Source organism: Ricinus communis, chromosome 5 (genome assembly GCF_019578655.1).
Source record: "Ricinus communis isolate WT05 ecotype wild-type chromosome 5, ASM1957865v1, whole genome shotgun sequence".
NCBI lineage: Eukaryota > Viridiplantae > Streptophyta > Magnoliopsida > Malpighiales > Euphorbiaceae > Ricinus > Ricinus communis.
In genome coordinates this window covers 27,837,354-27,858,221 of record NC_063260.1, presented here as the reverse complement: position 1 = coordinate 27,858,221, position 20,868 = coordinate 27,837,354, and the positions used below count along the sequence as shown (strand labels likewise).

At 32.2% G+C, this 20,868-nt stretch overlaps 2 protein-coding genes across 2 annotated transcripts; one reads left to right on the top strand and one right to left on the bottom strand.

Moving 5' to 3' along the window:
• Positions 1-1,931: 1,931 nt before the first annotated feature.
• LOC8280138 (probable receptor-like protein kinase At1g49730) lies at positions 1,932-3,160 on the top strand. The gene is made up of 2 exons (XM_002519889.1): positions 1,932-2,373; positions 2,499-3,160. The coding sequence occupies exons 1-2, from the start codon at positions 1,932-1,934 to the stop codon at positions 3,158-3,160; spliced, it is 1,104 nt and encodes a 367-aa protein (XP_002519935.1).
• A 2,972-nt stretch (positions 3,161-6,132) lies between these two features.
• On the bottom strand, positions 6,133-16,311 carry LOC8280139 (AP-4 complex subunit epsilon). Its single transcript, XM_002519890.4, has 11 exons — positions 15,513-16,311; positions 14,898-15,083; positions 13,772-13,987; positions 13,547-13,657; positions 12,471-12,668; positions 12,233-12,364; positions 10,691-10,747; positions 10,466-10,582; positions 9,582-9,659; positions 8,133-8,276; positions 6,133-7,714 (listed from the first exon to the last, which is right to left on the bottom strand). The coding sequence occupies exons 1-11, from the start codon at positions 16,113-16,115 to the stop codon at positions 6,611-6,613; spliced, it is 2,946 nt and encodes a 981-aa protein (XP_002519936.2). The 5' UTR covers positions 16,116-16,311; the 3' UTR covers positions 6,133-6,610.
• Positions 16,312-20,868: the final 4,557 nt, after the last annotated feature.

Sequence of the window (20,868 nt, the reverse complement as noted above, 5' to 3'; positions counted from 1 at the left end):
GTTGCTTAACGTTTTCTTTCATTGTCATATTGCTAGACCTAACCACAAGTTAGGTATAAATAGAAATCGAACTAGAACTAGTCTAGTCAAATCAAAATTAAATTGGTCCTTAATTTCCATTGATGAGCAAGTGTATAATTATAATGGAAAGGACCAGTTAAAAATTCATAATCTGAATCAGCCTAAAATGATTTTAAAAAAAAAAAATCACACTTTAAATTTTATTATTTTATATTTTAATTTAATTGAACTGAAATAGAATTAGAATCGAAACTATAATTATATTATAAATTATTAGACATGTAACTATAATCAGATTATGATCGAAATGGCTTTAAATCCAGGATTTCGAACTCATTTTATTTGAATCTACATCTTCTCTTATTTCTTTTGGTCAAATCCAAATTCTTATTTCTTACTCTTATGAATCAAATGGTTAGTTTTACCTAAATCAATACATTCTTTTTGCTTAAATTTTTCTAAACAAAAAATATTGGGCTTTTTCTAAAAATAAAAATGAGAAAGAAGAACAAAAGTGAGGATAGTTAAGGAAATAAACAACTTTGTTTTGCCAACAACCATTCGCCACGTAGGATGTGACAATAGCATTAGCATAGCAGCCCCCTTTGACAAATTATTTTTGATACATTAAATCTATATACCATATTCAATTAACTTGAGAAATTATACTCTCTCCGTCTTAAAAAAAAAAAAAAAATTATTAATTTATCTTGATCTTAAAATATAATGCACTTTTTTTGAAATAAATATAAAATGCATTTTTAATATAATATGCAATTAATTTTTACATTATATACTTCAAAATTATTATAATTTTTGTAAAAGATTAATAAAAATATTTTAGAAATTATTAATTTATGTTATTTTCTGAAACTGAAAGTATTCATGGGGCTGAAATGATAAAATTTAAGTTTGAGAGCAACAAACTTGAGAAATAAATAATGACTTTGAGTGAGTAATTAATGCCAATTGCCAAGTCAAATCAAATAGATCTCCTCCTAATCACGATTAAAATACTTTTAAAATACATTAATTTAAAATTTTTTAACAATTATTTTTCAAATGATAATTCATACTAAATTTAGGTCAATGGATGCATAAAACAAAAAATTATTAAAATAGTTAAATAAGTATGGATTGGTAATGGGAACTTATTATTGTAATAGATTTTATTCTGTGCCAAAATTGATGAGTGCCAGTAATCCGATGTATAAAGAAGTTCTGTTTAGTAACAAATAATAATAATCAAGTAATTAGGGAATCTTTGCAATAATTCCCATTTTTTAAATGAATAAAATATTCCCTTAACCCAAGCACTAATGGACATATTGCATTTATTTGGAAAAGTATAAGCACACTAATGATGTTTTACAGTGTGTTTGCACTTCAAAATCCCCATTTTTAACCTAATTGATCCAAAGTGAAGGATGCCCAAATCCCCATTTTTAATACCTAATCTGGTGTTTGAATATTACTCAGAATTTGCCGAAATTATGTACATCTTTCAGAAATTAATTGTGTGCCTGTATTGCATAATGAATAATATCTTTATTCTAATCAATCATAATATTGGATAATTAATATTTTACATTGAGTAATACTGCATTTATATTCAAGGGGGTTGAGAGAATATGCCAATTATTCTAATTATAATTATTAAAAGACAGAATTGAGACCCTTATGCAGTGTTCATTCCCATGCATGAGACACAATTTTGCTACTCATTATCCCTTTTCTAATGCTAAACTCCAAAAGGATGAATCTTTCAGAACATTCCCTCACCCGCTAACCTTTCTGGCTTGATGTTTTCGAAACTTCTCCGAGTTCTAATTTCTACCCTTTATCTCAGTTATCAGTTTTTATGATAAAAAGAGAGAAACAAGAACAAGAAAAACCAACTGATCACCATCATGTGGCTCCTTGGTTTCTCCACCAAAAATCCAAAGAATTTCTTGATAATTGGTGCCATATTGTTAGTAATCCTTGTAACCCTTATCCTGAGGTGGTTTGCCATCTACCTTGAAGCACAGGCTAGTAATCACTCCATCAAAAGGTCCCAAAGAAAAGGTGATAAACAGCAGCAGGAAGTAATAAAGTGTTGCCCTGGTATTATAAGGACTTATGCGCTAGAAGAGTTGAAGATGGCAACAAAAGATTTCAGAATTAGAATAGGTGTTGGAGCAACTTCTTTTGTATACCTTGCAGAGCTCGGGGATGGAAGATTTGGTGCAGTAAAGAGAGTTATGGAGGATAGAGGTGGCAGCAAGAAAATTTTCCTGGATGAAGTTTCAGTTTTGCTGAGGATTTCTCATCCAAATTTGGTGGGAATGATGGGTTTCTGCTTAGAGAAAAGTAAGGCAGAAATTTAAAATTCAAAGTCATTTGGTTCTTTAATTTCGTGTTTGAATTGATCCCAATTTTTCAAACAAGGAACTAACTAACTATGAAGTTCTGACACCATGTATATGTGTTTCCAGGAGAGCAACTTCTGCTGCTGGAGTATGTCCCGAACAGGAGCCTTTTTGATAGGATGCACACATACAGTGGTCAATCTTCAGGAATTCTGACATGGTCCAACCGCTTAAACATTGCCTTAGACATTGCTAGAGCCCTTGACTACCTACACTCCCAAGCTGATCCACCCATCATTCACAGAGATGTAAAGTCCTCTAACATTCTCTTAATTGACGATGATAATGCCAAACTAGCTGATTTCGGGCTGTGCAAATTGGGTTATGACAAGCCTGGCTCACAATCTCCTACAACCATCAAAGGCTCAGTTGGTTATGTTGATACAACCTACCTCAGAACAGGCCTCGTTTCACCCAAGAGTGATGTTTATAGCTATGGAGTACTATTGCTTGAGCTCATTACAGGACTAAAATCAATACAAGGATCTGTTACACTTGCTGAATGGACTGAAGAATGCAGGAAGAATGATGATATCCAAGTTTTGGCTAAAATTTTGGATCCTAAACTTAGAGGAGAGGCAAATCTATTCCAACTCAGGGTGTTGATAGATGTAGCTAACGTAGCTGTATTAGAGAATTGTGAAGCCAGGCCAGAAATGAACCAGATTATGGATAGAATTTTAAGTTGCATGGAAACTCAATCCCATCATCACCACTTGCCAGTATAAAAACTGTAAATGATTCCTAACATGTGTTTCTTCTGTATATTAACGGAGATTGATTCTTTAAATTGTATAGATCCTATGTATCAATCACCTCTATTTTATTGTCATTTTAAAGTTATGCAGGCATAGTAAATAAACATTTAGAATGTCCACTGTACCCAAGATTTGGGCTTTTTCCCTATCTGAGGTTTATAAGAGAAAATTTCTCATTTCAGGGTGAATTTTAATAAAATTCTGATTTTGATGCGTTCTCTGAATGTGTCCGCCACTATCAGAGGCGGACAAAATTTTTTCACTAGTCCGCAGATCATACAGGCGGACAGCTTGTGTTCTTTGCCAAGTTTATTGAAAAAAAAAAGAAACAAAAAAAGGCTCCGTAAACAAGTCATAAAAATTGTTTTGATATATTTTATGATTTGTAGTAATATTTCTTTTTTGCATTACTTTTCTATATTATACAAGAAATCGTCCTGTAAATTTTATTTTATATTTTTTTTTAAATAAAATAAATATTCTCATTAAACATAATTAATAAATACGACTTGTAATAGACAAGGGAACAATGACCACATACAAAAAATGTATATTAATTTTGTTATGAAGATGAGCTTTTTCTTTAAGCTTCATTAATAGTATCTTGACTGCATCCGGCGCATCAGCAAGAAACACATTTCACTCGATGGTTATATTAAATTATAAATCAAGCTCATTATTATTTGACGAGTTTTTAAAAAGTCTGATCTTTTAAATATCAGAATTATACTCATCATAACTGCTATGACAAAAGACAATAAACTTCTATAAAAAAAAAAAGATAAAACAAAATACTCATAATATTTAATTAACGAAAATTAATAAATAATTAAAAATATATATATATAAAATAAGATCATAAATTAACTTTTAACTAAATAAATTCATTTTCATTGTTGAAAGACTTTAATTTATCTCTGAATATTGAAATTTTCCTCCATTTATTTTTTATTTGTCATCTGTCTACTATTAAAAAAACATAAGAAATTTTATAATTAAATTCTGTTTACCCAATTTTCTTGCAACTAGAATTTTTTCAGACTTTTTTTTGACGTTGTGTTTGGTAAATTTTTATTTTATGGTGGTTGTTTAATAATTTGTACTTTTAATATATATAAAAATTGTTAGATTTAATGAAAGAATGAAAAAAAGAAAATAATAATAAGAAGAAGAAGAAGGTCAGTAAATTACACAAAGACATGACACGTATATGAGTTAAAATAAAAGATTTAATATTTCGATTTTCAAGATGGTCTAAAAAAATTGTTGCATTGGGTCAGAATCCAAGTTCTAAAAGATTGAAGAGTGGACAACAACACTACATAGACAACCTCTGCAGCCTCTTGTCCGCCACTCATATTAGTAGACTGTCCGCCGTTCCAACCGACAGAGCCCCAAGCCACCTCCATGTCACCAAAAAATCATCTTAAACTAGAAAATATTTTTAAAACTACCTTAAAATTGGAATTTTAAAAAAGTTTACCATAAAATGCTAAATTCTTTTTTTAAACTAACTAAAGAAAAACCCCTCAAAAATTTTATATAGAAAAGCTGGATTTAGGAGTTCATAAATAAATCAAATTTCTATCATGATCTTAGTTAGCATTAGGTTTAAATTTGATACTTCAATTCATGGTATACTGAGCAAATATATATTAAAGATAAGTTTATATATGAGTAAGTATGAACACCATTCGAAAATCATTTTCCAAAAGAAACCACAAGGAAATAGCATAGTTGGCATACTAAAAATAATAAGGTCTAATAATCTAAAAAGATTCAAATTTTTACGGTAATTTACTGTTTTTGCTAATTTTTTAAAAATTATCATTTTAGCTATAATTTAGCTAATTAAATGCAATTTCAGTCGACTTGAGTTGCTGGACAAAATTAAACAATGTGAAAAGTAACATGAATACAATTTAAAAAATGAGAATTCGAAATTAAGTAGCATATATAAATAATGTTGTATTAGAATTCATCAATTTTGATTTCTCATTTTCGAATTGGCGTTGATATCATTTTTCGCGTTATTTAATTTTGACAAACAACTCAATTTATTAAATTGTGGATAAATTGACAGTTTTTAAAAAAAATTAGCCAAAATAGCAAATTTTGTAAGAATTTAAATCATTTAAAGTATTAGGCCAAAATAATAATAATAATAATCAGAAGACATACACACCTTCTGCAATCTACGAGTTTGGATTTTGTTGCTCCACTTAGAATGCAAGAATAATGCAGAAATCAAACCCACAAAATAAATTTTTGAATGCTCAAAACAAATCCTAATTTCATCTTATACAAAGAATTCTTTTGTTTCCTTTGAAAAAAAAAAAATAACGAAATGCATATTGGAATGTACAAAACAACCTTGATTTCTTGTTGAATTTCAATTAAACATAGAATTCTGTTGTTACCTTTGAAAAGAAAGAAAGTAACTGATGAGGCATGGTTGACATCATCAACTATAGAACCCCAAAACTCCTGTGATGGAAAATAAAGGGTCAACATCCCATCTTCCCTAAATAGCTCATAATTGTATATTCAGAACAATATAAGCTGTACATCTTTATAAATCCAGGGGTCAACAGATACCCCTCAAATCATTCTGTTTTTTTTTTTTTTTTTTTTTTTTGAGAAGTCGAATCATTTTGTTAAATAGGTTAAATTAGGGTGTAAATTAGAAGACATCATTATCTAATACACACTCGTACTTCAGCACAATGGCACTTCAGGATGCTCGCAGTATTGAAGGTCTCTCGAGTTTCATTTTAAACTTTATATCGCAAGCACTCGAACACACCGAAATTCGCTAGCATAATTTATGGGCAACTAAATTCAAATCCGTCCAATTTTCAAGGGAAAACAAGATAATTTGAAGCTTTAATTTTCAAAGAAAATAACATACTACGCAAACAAAATGAAAAACAATAAGCAGATGACAATAATAGGCCATAGGGGAATTCATTGATACAGCATTATTATAACAACACGATGACTCAAATGTGTCATTAGGTGCACAAGTAAACAAGCCTGGCAAACCCCATTTGCCCATAGACAGCTCCAAAACTCAAAAAACAAGGGGGCTATAACAAGCACTCAAAGATAAACTCCTCAAGGGAATATCCCATGTACACCAGCCTTGGTTCTCTTTGAACTACTAACTAATTAATGTGCAGCAACAAATACAATCTGTATCTGGTTTTATCACCGCAAAGGAAGACTGTACCTGGTTTTATCACCGCAAAGGAAGGCAGTACCTTTTAACTCTGCAAACTCTCATAATTCTGCTTCTGGTAAGTGGTAAGCTCTATCATTGAATAAATGCACAAAGTACAGCCAGCCACCTCTGCATGTGGTAATCATGTAGCAATCTATCCCCAATATTTGTGATTTCTAGCTCCAACATGTCTGATTTTAGCCTAGCAAATCTTTGAATAAGTTGGGATTTTGACTTTGTGGGGTCACACCCATCTGCCTCACAAGTGCATCCTTTTCCAATGAATCTTTAAGGTTTGGGCCCTTACTAAATTGCGTCGAGCTCAGAACTGTACTTCCACTTTGAGCAGGGTTTGCAATAGCATTTGTGGATCCAGATACAAGATTATCATCACTTTTATGAGATGATAAAGGAGACACAAGATTGCCACTCTGCCCACTTGCAGATGTGTCTGCATATAACTGCATGATATCGGGTGCACTAGAAGCACTATTCATGCCAGAATTAGCACTTGAACTAAGTTGGGTTTGGTCAAGCAGCCCTTCCAATTGCTTAAATGGATCCACCAATAGATCGCTACTTTTAACAGTTGATTCACCCAGGTCGAGCAAATCAGGAGGCGGTTGAACAGGAGTAGTTTTCCTCTCTACTGCAACATCAGTTGCAGATACAGCCGCGGGCTTCGGAACATGGCTGCTTCCCCTGGCAACCTTATGGCCAATTGAAGATGTCCTTCTCTCTGTTTTTGATGAACCTCCAAAAAGTGATGCAGCAAGCTTTTGTTTTTCTGGAGAGATTTCAACTTGTGGCCTCCTCGAATCATAAGAGGGTGGAGGTGCTTTTGAATTTACATTACCAACCCCATCTACAGGGCCGACTCCATTTACTGTTTTCTGGGAACTGGAACTTGAGGTAGATGTCGCAGGAGAGGAGTAAGTTGGCTTACCCCACTTCTTTTGGACTCCATCAAGCCGTAGCTTGACTTCTGATGATCCAGTGTTAGATGAAGATGCAGCTATTGCTGCCTGTTGGGCTTCTCCATAATAAGATGGCTCAGGAACTGGAACGAGTTCCCTTGAGGGTGCAAGTGCTACTGCAGGTATCCTAGATGGGGCCGAGGGCTTTGGAAGCTCATAAGCCTCAAACCTAAGACCGTGACTTGAAGCTTCATGCTGATCTTGGTTCCTAAAACTGCTAATGTTTAACACCCCAGAACGTTCACTCTCTGGAATATAAGGCTGAGCCCCCTTTTCTATTGACTGTTGGACATAGCCATCGAGGAATGAGAGGTTATCATCAATCTGCATACAAAATGAGAGACATCAGCAGTTGTAGTACATGGTTAAGTTGAGAGAATGAAAGAGAGCAGTCACGTGGCAATGATGTCCAAATAACATCTAGAAATCCAACAAAATTTTCTAGATATGATGTATGCCCTACTTAAAAAATTTCAAAGAAAATAGAGTTCAAAGATAAGAGAAGCTATTAAAAATCATAAACTGCATAAAATGTTTGAGAACTACATGTGAAAAAGAGAATGCAAGTAAAGACTAATAAGGACCAGAAAGAACAAAATATAAAAGTGGCATGTGAGATTACATAAAAGTGAAACAGACAGATTATGCAGATTTCATGAATATTAGGACACTCACAAGAACAAGCTTATTGATTGAATTTTTAAAAAATAGCATAATGCATGCAGTAGAAAACTTAAATGACCTCAATATCTTCACAACTTGCATCTGACGGCAAAATACATTCAACAGCATGAGCATCCAAGCCAATGACTGCTTGAAGTTCATACGCACGCTGCTGCAAGTCTGTTGAGTGCGATGCTGATAATTCTTCAATCAAAGACTGACACTGCATTATGAAAAGTAGATTCAGGACATGATAACAATGCAAAGGATTGATACCATAGATAAGATCATGAAATAGAAATAAAGATAAAAGATACATATAACTGCTATCATCTATCAGGAAACCAGTTTCCCTTATAAATAAAGATACAAATTAAAAATTGCAAGGATTACAATGTGACATGTGTCAGTGGCAGTGAAGGCTTGTAATTTGCAAGGAGGCCAATAAATTAAGGTAAAAGCATCCAAAGAGCTCAATATTTTGGGAAGAGTACATAAGTCTTACATTAGTAGTAAGCCAAGGCAAAAGAACGCTAATATGAACTTCGATTCAACAGTCGTATAAAGTCATCAACCCCGAAACACCTTTCCCAACCACAAAGGGGAACCAACAAAATTCTGGTCAAATTGAAGTCCAGAATCACAGGCCAAAGAAATTTGGAATTGGACAAAAATAAATAAGCAATGCAAAAAAGCCCCCAGGAGAAATACAGTATGTGTCATTTTAGTCCCTCAGAAAGAGGAAAACCAAAAGGAAACATTTTATACATACACATGTTGCTAATACACATGAAGCAAGAATTATCTGGGATAAATGCTGAGACTATATTAATCAAGAAATACAGACAAGATACTGAATTGAGAAAATCTAGTACAACAAGATCAACAACAAAGTAGTTTCCCTGTACTAAAAGGTAATAATAATTAATATCTGTGTTGATAAGATTGGAGTTTCTTTTTCTATCCCCCTCCAATGTACTAACCTACCCTGGTGGCTAACCAACCAACCAATGAATGATGATACAAATAAATTTAAACAATTTTCCCATCTTCACAAGTGTATATACCCAACAAGCACATAGCACATTCATAGCTGATTCTGCTACCACCCAGTTCCAACTATTGAATAGAAATACTCCCACTAATGAAGAGTCCCGCATATAAAAAAGCTCTATCAAAATTAAGGCATTGTTTGGAAAGAATCATGCGAATTGAATTCTTCCAAAATCATGTCATTTGTGGCATGGATTCATTTCTTCCATGATCCCCTGCGTTTTTAATTAAATTCAACTCTTAAATTTTTAGATTTTTCAAACAAGGGGTAAAGACGTTCTAAACATTCACACTGCAAGTTATTCCAGCATCTTATTTTGAGAAACACAACCAAAAATAAATAAATATATAAACAATAAAATTTATTTTAAATACCAAGGGGAGGATCTGCTTATATCCAAATTTATTAGCCAACTTGCAAATTCAATTGGGAAAGTAGAAAGAAAAGCCTGCAGACAAGGTTTAAGAAGCCAACCTCAGGTAGAATATCCACTTTCCTTCCAGCAGCTATTTCAAATGCATATAATTTCATGAGTGCTGTAACTGCATATGCCTTAAAAACAAAAAGAAAGAATCAATACTCATTCAGCAATGTCACACAGAGAGACAGACAAAATTTACACAATCATAGTTCCAACGCTACTAACTATCAGTATATGACATTCTCTGATACGAGCAGTTAGCCATCCATTTAAAGATCATCACATAAGAACAGAACACAGCAATCAGATACATGTTGTTCAAGGCTTATATAACATGGTTTAAAACGTAACCTACTTCTTTTAACATGGCATGCATGTACATGGTTGATCAGAGACCCTAGAGAAAATTATTTAAATAGCATTGCAAGAATAAAAGGCTTTTACAAGAATAATCATTCAAAGAACAAAAAAATGGAGTGTCTACAATTTCATTCATATGGTATCAAGTAGAACTCATTTAAGTCATAATCCCAAGAAGCTAATCACTAGTCAGCATTTGGTGAAGAAAGCTTGTTTGAAAACAATAAAATGCTTGTGCAATATTTCTTTGCTCTTCTATATTCAAAAGTGAGCAACAACTCAGGAAAACATCAAAGCTGTGAAACACGAACAATGCAATTAGATGTACAACAAGAGCACTAAATATGTGCAAGACATCTTTGAAAAAGGGTTTCTCTCGATTAGAAATAGAATATATTAAGACAGCAAAGACTCCAGATGGAAGCCAAATTATACACAAAATATGCAAGAAAACACCAATAGATGGAAAAGAAACAAAAACAACCCAAGAGAACATAAAGGAATAAATGTAGCTTTCCACACAAAAGATAATACTTAAGCTGAGGATCACTAAGACTAAATAGAAATTAAGGGATACCTTAACAGTTTCATCATTTGAATATGCATCCGCCACATCACATAACTTCCCAGTGATGTATGAAGCAGAAAACTTTCCATCGGCAGTTCCATATTCTCCCAATACCCAACATATGACCTGTAATCAGGAATCCAATAATTAAAAAGCATTGTTTCAACAATATTAGAAAAATAAAAAATAAAAACCCAAAAAGAGTAAGTAAAACTTATCTAACAAGAAACATACTTGGAGAAATACAGATGGAAGCTTTGGGTCTCCAATAATATGCAAGTATGACTCCACCTGGAACATAGCCAAAAAAAAGTTACAATTGTCGGAACTACAAGCAATGGGTTATCGTTGTATTTATAAAAGTGACACAATAGCAACACCTTGCTTAAATTCAATTTTGTGGAATTCAACATTACTAAAACAAATTTGTTAAGGGCCTGCGAATAGGATCTCATCACAGGTCGGTTAACGGGGAAAGCTTCTTGATTTTCCTTGTTTCTACTTTTCTCGAGGAACCTATCTTTAGAGCCTTAATGGTGATTTGTTAAAGAGATCACCAACTCTCCTCTACTCTTGTTTGACTGAAAATATCATAATTTTATTGAATATCATTTGCTCCTTTAAATAGGAATTAGAAGAAGGTAAGAGTCCTTTAGGAAAACTACCTAACAAGCATTTATCTTTAAATAGGAAACAATAATGCTACTGCCTAACTAATCGAGAAATATTTAAGAGATAGGAATACTGAATTTAACGCCCATTACTGCTGCTGTTTGCAGCTATACTTCTTCCCAATAAAAGCATCCACAACAAGATTTTACCAAAAGTCATGGAATTTTGGCATGAATTCCACAAAATTACAAGAACCAAACCTTTTAGAGTAAATATTGCTATTGATTAACCTTCTTTTTCCTATATTTTTTTATACTAATGTGACCACTGTATACCAGAATTCCTCTAGGAGAAAAACCAGTATCAAATCTTAACATTTCTATAGATATTGTATTACCAACTGCTAAAGTTCAAACATTTTGCACTACCAATTGCCAAACTCATAATCATGATTTATTAATAATATCATAAGGGGTACTTTAAGAAATCAGGACAAATGAATTCAGTTGTGAAATTTTATTCTAAACATGAATAACATCAACTTAACATTCAAGTTGTATCACTCCAAACATGAGGATAATTAGTTTTCCTAGTAATTAATTTGCAAAAAAAAGAATTCGATAGTTTTCAGTTCATTTCTAACAAACATGGTGAAAGTAAAACTTTAATTGTAATTGATAGGCCGGAGAGGAAAGCAAGACGATTCTGATCTTCTCTTTCCAAGAGCATTCAGTATAAATAGCACACAGAAGTTAATAATGACTTTAAAACTTATTTATATTAGACTCAGCACCCAAATTTGATCTCCTTTTTCACATAGCTTGCCACCTTTAAAAATAGCTAATCCTCCATCTCGAATACATGCATCTCAATAACATCTGTCTTACCATTCAAATTTTCCTCTCCTTTATTTTTTTCCCCTCAAAATTAAGTTTCTAATTAATATTTCAGTATCTAGCTAATATTCCTAAAAGTTTCCTGTTATTCTCACCTGTGTACCATCACATAAATGCCAACATTAACTATTGCTATATTTCTTTCTCAGTTTCTGGGTCTGCCACTAGCTTTATTATTTCGCATGTGATTTAACAATGTAATTAATTCCTATCCACACACAAAAATTGCATGAATTAATAACAAAGAGTAACTGAAAGAGTAACATACAGCAGATGATCTCAACTGACTGTCTGCATTATCATCATCTTCCCCAAATCCTTCAGCAATCAAACGCATCAAGTTATGAGCCACCTTACTTTTCACCAGATCACCCGCATGCTCAAAGACTCTATTCATGGTCTAATAATTAACATGTCAAAAGACAATAAAAACTCAGATAAATAAAAGCTCAAAGAAAACTGAAAAACAACCACCTGCAACAATAAAAAAGTAGCACTTTATCTACCTGAATAAACCAGTGGTTGCTAGGTGCAAATTGCTCAGCAAGTTCTACACATCGAGATGCTATTTCAGTTTTGTAATGACTGTCGTTAATATTGATCATGTAATCAATCATGCGATCAACAATCACTTCCACATTGGAGGACTTCGTCATCTTATATAACAGTTCAAAGGTTTTTCGCTTTAGAGTGTCATCTGGATCCTGTGTCATGTACCAGCATTAAGACGCTTTATGAACAAGATGATATTAGTTTGCCAAAAGTTAAAACAACAACATAACTCATGCTGAGATACTTTGCATCCAAACCAACACTTATAATAAATATCCGACACGCCACCCCACCGCCACCCCCCGGGCCAAAGGAAAAAAAAAGCATGCTGATGGATTCTACCACAGGGCCAATTACTTGTATAAATAGAGCTGAATCAGCAATTCCAAAGTAGTCTCTAAATCGCATAGTCTTCCAGTTCTGCTAGTTTTCTGATTGTAAGAGAAAATGTATCCAAAATTTTTATTGTATTGGTCCGGAAGAAAATAAAAAATCTCTAGATTTTCTTTTCCAACTTATAGAGCAAACACATAAAAGTTCATAAATGTGATAGGACGCTACAATAAGGACGAATAGAAATTGAGAAATTATTTACATAGTTCTCCCTCTTAAGAATACAAAACCCACTCTCAAAACAATGACTTCAACAAGGAAAAAGAAAAATCTATATATGGCGTTTTTTGCGACTAAACTGCTGCTGCCACAAGAATGCCAACCCTAATGCTACAACTGGCCTTATCTTTATTATCACCATCATTAATAACATCTTTATCCAATAACAATCACCATGGTTTTAAGCTCCGCAATACTATAGCCAACCTTGGTGTGCTTTCTAAATATTGCCAACATCAGTTTTCTTTTCAATTGAATTTTTCTAATTCTATGCAAGAACATTGTATAAACAGTTCAAATGCAAACAAAATAGAAAATTAAATACTTCTGTTAATGATAAAATATCAAATAGTATAATAGTTCCGTGAATCCAACAAATATAAGTGGTCTCACAAGCACTTCAAAGGAGAAGTCTAACCTCTAAGCAATCTATTACAGCCAATTGGTGTTGTTCAGCAATGTCTGGACTTAGCTTTATCAATCGACCAAGGGCATCAATTCCCATATATTTTAGATTATGACTGTCGCTCTGCCAGCAAGATAACATGTAAAGTGTGAGCAACTATAAATTAAACCCGAAATAAACAACTTATCTCAGCGGCCTATTTGTTCCAAAGGAATCTATGAGCAGAAGAAGACAAACCTTCAAGAACCTAGCTATCACATCAGCAGCAGCCTCTAGTAGCTTAGGATTTGGATGTATTGAAGAAACACAGCATATGGACTCATAAAGTACAGCATTTCCTATATTACTCGATGAATCACACTTCCTCAATATGTCACCCACAACAGTATACATGTGCTCACTTGCTTGCTTGTCGCCACTTCCTAGCAGTGCCATGATTTTTAGCAACTTGATCTGCAAAATAAAGCCATGCTTTAAATTATCTATATATCTGAATAAAATATGAAAAAGAGAAAAGAAATAACAAAGCAGGCGAAGATCTCTCCTAGTAATGACCCTCACTAATCTAAGGCCATAAAAGTCTTTATGAATATAGGACAAGTGAACAAGTTTAGAAAAAGGCCCTATAACATAACATAATTCACATAGTAATAACAGCTAAAATAGCCACAGTCAACTCAAAAAACCAACCAAAAGTGATGCACGAGTTTGTCAGGTGGGCAGGTGCTTGTACTCATACTCCTTTCTATAACTCAGATATGCTCCCCACTTGAAGCACATTTAGATAAATTCAGAAACTAGAGTTCCCACTATAAGTCATATTCATAAAGCACCAGAGGACCACACTGCTATATGTGAAGTAATAGTTGTGATGCAACCTCGTCATGCTTAGTACCTACCCCTGCTTCCTGCATCCCCCTTAATTTGTAGTTGAATCTCTACTTTCCAGCATCAATATGACCGAGAAAAGGACTTAATCTATAATTGCTGCAAGAAAAGAACTAAAGGCAGCACATTGGTACGCTTTTTAATCCACTGCATAGTCAATACGACAAATCTTAAGAGACCACATCTAATCAACCATCGGTATAACTTTAGGTTCTAGTTTTAGCAACAGTTCAACACCTCCTGCACCTCAATATTGAAACCAAATATACTTCAATCAAACTTCCTGCAAATTGAATGGTAATTGTGTGCCAAAAGAAAATGGCCAGACTCCTCTGTACCAAATATCAAATTACTCATTTAGTCAATAGCCAAATTCAATTGAGGCAATAAGATGAAAGATACACAATTATCCAGAGTAGTACATAACATACTTTCAAATAAATATTAGAAAGGAAGTTGAACAAGAAAAAAAAACCTGTATAAAAGGTGCTGGCATCTGATGATAATCATAACTTTTTGGTAATCTGCGCTCAGCTACTTGTTTGAGAATGCTTACAAAGCTAACCACCAATTCTTTGTAAGAATTAACATCTACAGTTATAAGATCAAAAAGAGGACAAAGTGTTGCACCCATCACTCCAGGATCATTATCACAAAGCCTCTGTCAAAAATTCAAAGAAGAAAAAAAGGCCCACATTATGATCCTTGCACTTCCATACTTCAAAGTAGACATAATAATTAACATCAGCAAATCCATTTTTGACATGTAAATGAAACGTGCACCTATACTCAGAAATTAAGCTAACCAAGACTTTCTATAACTAAAATGCAGTTACTCCTAGTCTGGAATGAATCATGTGAAAGAGTTTAAATTAATTAAATTGCAAAATCAAGTGTAATTTTTGTTTCTTTCTTAAGTGGTTTAATAGTAAACCAGTTTTCTCAAGCTTAAAGATTTGGGGATGTGATGCTTATGCGAAGCGTCTAATATCCAACAAGCTAGGTCCAAAATCAGTTAGAAGTAGCAACACCCACAATGAATTAAGTTAATAGGATTCAATTAAACTAAAACAAATACTGCAATTTTTACCTTACGAAAATTGGAAACGAGGTGAGAAACAGACGAGGGAGACTTATGGTAAAAGCGATGAAGAGCCATAATAGCTTTCTTTCTAACAGCTTCTTTGGAATGACCTAACAACTCAACAACCTGAGGCAAAACAGCAGGAATGGTTTCCTCATTGATCAACTTACAAACAGCATTCAGAGCCGCACAAACCACTAAATAATTATCAGACTTCAAATCCTTCTGTATAGTATTGACAATCAATATAATCAAATCATGATCTTCATTCAGAAACAGCGTAACAGCAAGATAACCAGTCCGTTTAAGAAGTAAATTGTCATCGTGAGTCATCTTAACGGCGTGAATGTAACCGAACGAGGCGTCATGTCCAAGCATCTCGACATAAACGAGGCGTATTATGTACTCTTTCATTTTGCGTTTAGGTATGTCTGGTTCCACAATGCGTTTCTTTAGGGTTTCGATCTCGCTTAACACAATTCGATCTTCTTCTGCTTTAGATCGTGCTTCTCCGATTGATTTGACGAGATCGAGGAACTCTTTTGATTGACCGAAACCGCCCTGTGAACCCATCGCTAGCTCCCTTCCTATTGTCTTTAGTTGCTCCATTTTGATTTTGATGAATTCAGTCTCGTTGTTATGGTCCTGGAAGTGAATTTTGGAGCATGAGAGTGAGAAATATGGAAAATTGGGTTTTTTTTGTTCTTTCCTTTTTCCTTTTTAAAGAGAGCTGTGGACCAGAAATGAATCCGATTTTTAGATCTGATGTATTTGTGTTTCGCTGGGCGAAGTTAACACCCGGCGCTCGATAGGGGAGACCCTGTGTCCGAGAGTGAGAGGGTAAATTGGATTCAATTTTTTACTTTTCACCGTTAACTTTGCTTCCAATATTTTTGAGTTAACTCGGTAACGTTAAAAAAAATGTTTATGTTTAAAATTTTTGTTAAATTATTTTTTATTAAATTTATAATTCTTATAAACATATTCAATTATATTTTCAAAAGAAAAGCACACACTACATTACCCGAATTATGTCCTATTATAAGTCAGCGTGAAATATTAGCTTTTATTGGATATTATACTTTGGAATTATCCTATTATAGTAGTTAGTCTTTGTATATTTTAAATTATATTTAATATGTTTAAGGTCTGGCCTTTTGATTTAGACTTCTTTTTTCGGATGTTACCAATAATATTCAAACATTTATTAAAATTAAGATCAATTTAATCCAAATCAACCAAGATTAAATTTATTTTTTGAATTAGAAAAAAACGAGTAATTAAATTAATTTTTGTCTAACTTAACTTTTAGTATAGTTTAATACAATGATCGATAAATAATATATTTTTAATCATTAAAAATATTTTATAAAATAATTTAAGCATTTTATTTGAAACTCATGTATATAAGGGTTATTAATTTTACATTAAATTTTCAAATATATATGAATTTAAGATATTTTATGTTCTATTGTTTTCATTGTATTATTAAAAATTATTTATTATTGAGAAATTTATTATATCTTATGCCTTTTTTCAAAAAAAAAAATTATCTAGAAATTTTAAATTTTTAACAAAAAGTTATTTAAAATGGTTAAATTACATCTTGCTATTATTTTTAAATATTTTTTAACATAGTTCTATTTGTTATTTTATAAACCGATAATAAAATTAATAAAAAAGAAAAAAAAAACATGTTAATTATCTATATCCACCTTTGTATTACATTTTGACAACCATTAACATTAAATTTGAAGAGAACATAATATAATAATATTCATAATCTTAAACTAAATTAACTTTATCTGCATGACATAGAAAAGTACATAATTTCTTTCAAGCCAAATGAGATATGAAGGCAATCCTTTTAACTTTGCTTCCGAGATTATTTCTTTCTACAGGACCAACATACCTCTCTTCAACTTTCTCGTTTGAAATTGTTTATTATTAATGTTATATTTAATTTAAATTCATAAAAAAAATTATTTCATTTAAAAAATAAATATGAGAGAAAAAATAAAATAAAAATAATAAAATTGAAAGAGATATTTTAGTGTTAAGAAATGTATTGACTTATTAATGTGAAATTCATTTGAAAATATTATCTATTTTATTAGAATTTAGTTTAGTTATAACCAATTCCACGTAAATTTGATTATGTAGAATATCAAATTAACTTTCACTATATTTAAAGTATATAAATTTTAGATTTATAAATAAATTTCATAAATTTTTATAGATCTCAATCTAATACTATATAAATCTTTTTGTCATAAATTTATGTTTGTTTTATGCTCCAGTAAATGTGTTGTTATTCCAAGATGTTTGGCTCAGTAATTCCTCCTATTGAGGTTGAGTTATTTATTTAGTTTTTACCTTCTTTAGATTGGTTGGGGATAAATCTATTCAAAATCTGGGCCGAGCTGAGTTCGAATCAGACTTAATTTAATTTGTATATTTTAAGTTTTGGTCCGAGCTTAGCTCAACTTGTCTTTAAAAATTTATAATTTTTTTTAAGTGTGTTGAGCTTGTTTAAAGAAATAATTTTTTTAAATCCATAAAAGAATAATTAGATTTTATGATTTTAATTTTAAACGGACTTAAAGTAAAAATTATATGTATAAATATGAAATTTCTGAACGGACTTAGGCATGTTAAGCGGGTGCTTAAATCAATGAACAAGTCTAGTTGTGTATAAGGAACTTTATTTTTAGTCTTAGATTGTGTCCTCTTAACTAATAAATGTGTGACAACCTAGCCTAGAAAAGTGCGGTCCAATGAGAGCGGGAAGTGGACGCCGGAGCAAAGATATGATGTCTGGACAAAAAGCGGCTTCTGGCAGGTTTCTAGAATGACAATATTCTAAGGTATGGAGGTATATTAATGAATCAAATTGCACATTGAAATAGAGCGGAAAATATAACATATATGTAAAAAGTTGTAACTAATCACATGAAGCGCATTTTGATTATTTGGTTATAGACTTATAGAAACTTCAAAGTTAAACGTGCTTGGTTCAGAGATGGTTTAGAGAAATTTCAGGATGGGTAACTTCTTGGAAAGTTCTCAAACTCTCTAAAGGGACAAAATCGTTAAGCCAGTTGGGATCAAAACGGACAATATCTCATATGATCCGATTCTCTATCGTTACAAAATGCCTTTTTGCATATAATTTGAAATTCTATGCATATGTTATTACATTGTTGAATTTCATGGAAATTGTGGTGTTTTCTCTTTTGGTTGGTGGGATCTCTCATTTGTAGGCACTCTCTCTCTCTCTCTCTTTCTATATATATTTATTAATGATATTGTGCTATTTACGGTTCTTTTTCAACATACAATTTGGACGGCTCCCTACTTAATTTGTTATTTCTTGATCCTTATCTCTAAAGATGTGGAATTCTCCATGTTGGCGATATTAGAAATTGGTCTTTGTACGAGTTCACTCTTGGATTAATTAAGACATGCTTTCCTTCTTTATAAAATAAACGTGGAGGACTCAATTGCACAAAAGAAAACTTCTTTTATATTAACCATAATCTTAGTACAAAAATTGTAGCAGCACTCACTAATGCTACAGCACACTCACTCCCTTGTGTTTGGGCACTTTTCATTTGATTTTGGGCATACATTTGGCGTAATAGTAGAAAGAGATTATGGTCTTTCTATGGCTTACATCTTTCCCTGGTGTTGTCTTGGTCTGGTTTGTTAGTTGATCATCCTATTTTTAGAGATCTCGTATTGTTAAAGTATGAGAAATTCAGAAATTTATAAATGCTAAAGTTGAACTAATTAGATGACTAATTCTAGTCATTTGGGTTAAAATAAAATATATTTTTATATATATAAAAGTAAGTATAAATGTCAAAATTTTTATTTTTTAATTTATTAATATTTATCTTTTAGTATTAATGTAACACCAATAGACACGTGATAAAGAGTCGAGTGTGATTGAATGAATATCATTTAGTGCTATAGGAGTTTATAGAACTTATAATCTAAACGCTAATACTCATCCTTTTCATTTTCACCAATTAGTTTGTGCCTGGTACAGTCTGGTTGTATGGGAACGTGTTAGTTAAAAATTATTAAAAATTATTTATTAATTAATTTAATATTTAAATATAATTAAAATACAAATTTTAGAATTTGAATAATTATTTATTTAAAAAATTTACTTATTAATTAATTAAATTAATCATAAAAAATATAAAACATGTCAAAAAATTGTGTTAAAAAATAAATAGACATTAAAAAATTTATCTCCATATATATATATAAAATTACTTGATAAAGAAAAAGAACCAAATTATCCATTTAAAGAAAAGAAAAAAAGAAGAAGTGAAAGTATACTGTACTTTTAGATGATAAGACCTAAATGTTTTCTTTTCGTCTTTCATTATTGATTTTTCTAGCATTTTATTAATCTATTGGCATAATCAGTTCCATACGTTAATCCAAGATAAGATAACATGAGAGAAAAAGCTAAAATACAGCAAGCACTTTTTTCTTTTTCTTTTTGATAGCATATAAAACACAGCAAGCATGACAATCATAGATCAATCTAAACTAGAAAAAACTAAAACAGAGAAGAAGAAAAACATATTATTCCTAGAAACGGAGAATAACACTCAGAATAAGCTGTCATCAGAAGGAACAATAAAGGCCATTCTAAGAAGACCAAAAGAAAACACACTATAACATACCCTTTTCCAATATAAATCAATCTTTAAAATATAGGGTCTACTTTCAAAAACCCTAACTAAAGGCTAAGGAATGGAAAGGTAACCCTTTTGACTTTTATTTTTCTTGCACAACATCAATCACATCAGCTCCGTTACATCTCTAATTACTCACTTTCAAGGAGCAGCTGGTGGATTTCCATGACCCACACCAGAGCTATGGCCTGGGGCTGTCGGCCTGAAAGCTTCTGTCTCTGTAAACTTGTGACGATTTATAGAATACAACAGTGCAGTTGAAGGAGGTAGGGGCCTTTTTAGAGACCCTTGGGAAATAATGGCTGGCGGATGCATGTGCAATGGCCTTGATGCCACTGCCGAGTCCAAGTGCTGGTGCAACAGTAGAAAAGAAATAGCAAATAATGTTAACAGGAAAGCCCTATTTGCCATTAATGAAAGATGGGAAATTAAGGGTTTGATCACTGACAGTGCTTTAATTCAAGCTTCTTGACTGTCTCACTAAACTAGCTGTAATGGCTTGAAATCCCAGATGGTTGAGAGTGCTATTTAATGTGATTTTAGGGTGTCCACTTGAGGCCTTATATTAGTTAAGTAATGAGCATTGCTTTTTTAATTTTTAGTTTTAATTTTTTTGGGGGCACATGGTATAGGGGTCTTAGAAA

Coding starts and splice junctions, on each gene's coding strand:
- LOC8280138 (XM_002519889.1), top strand. CDS start 1,932: ATGTGGCTCCTTGGTTTCTCCACCAAAAATCCAAAGAATTTCTTGATA. Junction 2,374..2,498: donor GGGTTTCTGCTTAGAGAAAA/GTAAGGCAGAAA, acceptor ATGTGTTTCCAG/GAGAGCAACTTCTGCTGCTG.
- LOC8280139 (XM_002519890.4), bottom strand. CDS start 16,115: ATGGAGCAACTAAAGACAATAGGAAGGGAGCTAGCGATGGGTTCACAG. Junction 13,988..14,897: donor TGCCAGCACCTTTTATACAG/GTTTTTTTTTCT, acceptor TTTATTTTGCAG/ATCAAGTTGCTAAAAATCAT. Junction 12,365..12,470: donor GCAACCACTGGTTTATTCAG/GTAGATAAAGTG, acceptor GTTAATTATTAG/ACCATGAATAGAGTCTTTGA.